The 2,954-nt window shown below is 63.5% G+C and overlaps 1 protein-coding gene across 1 annotated transcript; it reads right to left on the bottom strand.

Annotated features, from left to right (window-relative positions):
- Positions 1 to 298: 298 nt before the first annotated feature.
- F751_5281 (hypothetical protein) lies at positions 299 to 1,718 on the bottom strand (the record flags this gene model as incomplete). The annotated part of the gene is made up of 4 exons (XM_011402650.1): positions 299 to 454; positions 1,034 to 1,132; positions 1,280 to 1,450; positions 1,626 to 1,718. Coding segments are annotated over 4 exons (519 nt in total), but the record flags the coding sequence as incomplete, so codon positions are not given.
- Positions 1,719 to 2,954: the final 1,236 nt, after the last annotated feature.

Raw genomic sequence — 2,954 nt, 5'->3', positions numbered from 1 at the left:
GTTCCAGAGCCAATGGCGCGGGCGTCGCGCTGGGCGGACCATCGTCGGGCTGCATGCCGCCACCGTTGCGACAGTCGATGAGGAAGTAGGTGTCGATGGCCGTCAAATGCTGGCGCTGGAATAGATATCGAGCCTGCATGGGAGCAGGATTGGGAGAGGAGGAGGTGAGTGGAGGCCTGTTTTGGGGGCTGGACTTGTGTAGTCCCACGAGTCCAAGGCCTTGAGAGTGACACCAAGGAGCAGGAGTCTGAGAGGATAGGCTACTTGGACGCAGGTGAGCCACTGGGTCAATGTCCGTCTACAAAGAACCCGCTAGGCACAACCTGCCCTCGCTCACGGTGAGGTTGCCCTGCAGGAAGAATATGAGGACCTCCGGGAAGGTGGAGCACTGGGAGAGGATGGCCAGGATGTAGTCCGATGGCACATCCGAGGCGTCGATTGTGACGTCGATGATCTGCAGGGAATGGCAGGGGAGGAAACGTAGCTTAAGAGCGCGCCGGGCGAAGCTGGGATGGCCCACTCTATGTAAGAGATCCTCCCGCAGGCGCGGCCTGGGGTAAACGCTCAGGCGCCAGCACCCCCTTTGGGAAAGGATGACCTCCCTCAGAGGAGCACCCACCGCAGGGGAGGAGCGTGCTGGGAGTTTGACGGAGCCCATGCTCTGCTTTCCAGCTTCCGTGTTGACGCAGGTGAGCCACTGGGTCAATGTCCGTCTACAAAGAACCCGCTAGGCACAACCTGCCCTCGCTCACGGTGAGGTTGCCCTGCAGGAAGAATATGAGGACCTCCGGGAAGGTGGAGCACTGGGAGAGGATGGCCAGGATGTAGTCCGATGGCACATCCGAGGCGTCGATTGTGACGTCGATGATCTGCAGGGAATGGCAGGGGAGGAACGTAGCTTGAGAGCGCGCCGGGCGAAGCTGGGATGGCCCACTCTATGTAAGAGATCCTCCCGCAGGCGCGGTCTGGGGTAAACGCTCAGGCGCCAGCACCCCCTTTGGGAAAGGATGACCTCCCTCAGAGGAGCACCCACCGCAGGGGAGGAGCGTGCTGGGAGTTTGACGGAGCCCATGCTCTGCTTTCCAGCTTCCGTGTTGTAGAACAGCACCCGGAGCTCCCCCTCAATGTGGGCCTGCCCAGGCAGAAGTTTGGGAGAGTGGCTGATCTTGGGCTCAAGCTCACAGTCAAACCCGCATGTTCCCAACCCGAGGTCTGTTGCACAAGGTGTAGCACGCCCCGCTCTCCTCGCCCAAACAAACAACAAATCATGCGCTCCTACCTTGAGGTAGTTGGGATTGTAGACGGGGACCATGGCTAGCAGCTTGAGCTGGTAGGTCGACTTCGTGGTGTTCCAGGACATGCGGCTGGGCCGGACACAGACCTCCCCAATGGAGACGCCACGCGGAACGGTGATGAAGACAGCCCCGGCGATGGCCAGGGCAAATCCCAGCTGCGTAGTGGTTGAAGGGGTACGGAGTGAGGTCAGAGGGGTAATATGAGGCACTGGATGTGGGTCCGTGGTGCATATGCCTTTGCAGTGCGACACCGCCGCCGAGGCTGAAGCATTTGCGCAGCGCTGCTATTCATCAAGACCCATGCAAAGCTTGGCTCTCTGGTCCACACACCAGGAAAACGACTGTGAGTCGAGTGTCCCGCGGTTGCAATCGTGCATCCGAGAGTGGGATCAGCGTGAGGTAATTGCTGGGAGGGGGAGGGGGCCGAGGGGGGGACCCCCACCCGACAGAGTCCTTCCACCACCGTGCCACCCTAGAATTGATTGGTAAACGTGAGTTATGTGAGGAATATCAGCATGCAGGTACGAGAATATGGGGCTGAGCTGCGCTTCAGACTGTGTCCGGGCCCCAGGGCCTCCCGCTACCTCGCACCTCTCTCTCACTCCCGGATGTGAGGGGTCGTCGAAGCCATTTGGGAGGGGTGGTGCGGTCGATGCTCCATCTGGAGACGTCAGGTTTGGGAGGGCGGTGTACCCGCTGCTCATTCCGGCTGAGGCTGCCGGAGACTTGCTGGCACCACCTAGGGTGCGAACGACGACGAGTCGGTAGTGGGGATCATGCGGCACTCACTCCGCCTATAATTCAGCCCTGTGATCTTGATGCAACACTTCACAATTGGGTATATTTGTGGGCTGGCGATGCGCCTGATCAGCAAGGTCTCTGGGAGCGACTGTGTTCCGGTGGGGACGTAGCGCGCGCGCTGCGCCTCGACCCTCTCGTGAGTGCCCTGGGAATCTACACGTCAGCTGGTCCATACAGGGACACGGCAGCGCTTGATCTTACAGCTTTTTGCACGAGCTTGGGCACGGCTTCCCGAGCAACATGGCAGGGGAAGGAGTGCAGGTCCGGTTGGGTGCGTGTCAGAGACGGGTGCGAGTCAGGCCGGGCCAGCAGGATCGCCCCTTGCCACCCTTTCCTCTGTGCCCGTCGGCGAGCCAGGCATGCCCTCCAGTGCGGCCCGCACACGCTGCAGGGATCGTGCCATGTTGCCACTCCCCCCGCCGCCCTGCAGCCTCGGCTCCGGGGCCTGGGGGCTGCCGTCGGTCCGCGGCGTGGCAGCCGCCAGCGGTCCCGGGGAAGCCGCGCTCCCGCCTGGCCGCCCCACAGCAGCCGCGGCGCCGGAGCCGGGGGTGCGCGGCGTGAACGGCGCGGCACCTGCGGCGCGCTGCGCATCTGCGAGCCGGGGTGTGGGAGCTGAGGGGGGACTGATTCCGGGGCAGGTCTCGTGCGAGGGGCAGGCGAGGCATGCGAGACGCGCTCGCTTGCGCCCTGGGTGCAGGACACGCACGGGCAGCCACGGCGCCCTCGGCGGGGTCCCCCCAGCGCCAGCCGCAAGACTCGGGCCCCCACCGCAGGGTGGGCAGGTTTCCACCTGGGCGCTGCGATGGCCCGTGCCCACCACACCCCCCACGACAGGACCCCTCGCGCTCGGGCCCACCA

The sequence above is a fragment of the Auxenochlorella protothecoides genome (genome assembly GCF_000733215.1).
Source record: "Auxenochlorella protothecoides strain 0710 unplaced genomic scaffold scaffold60, whole genome shotgun sequence".
Taxonomy (NCBI): Eukaryota; Viridiplantae; Chlorophyta; class Trebouxiophyceae; order Chlorellales; family Chlorellaceae; genus Auxenochlorella; species Auxenochlorella protothecoides.
This window is presented reverse-complemented; position numbering and strand designations above follow the sequence as displayed.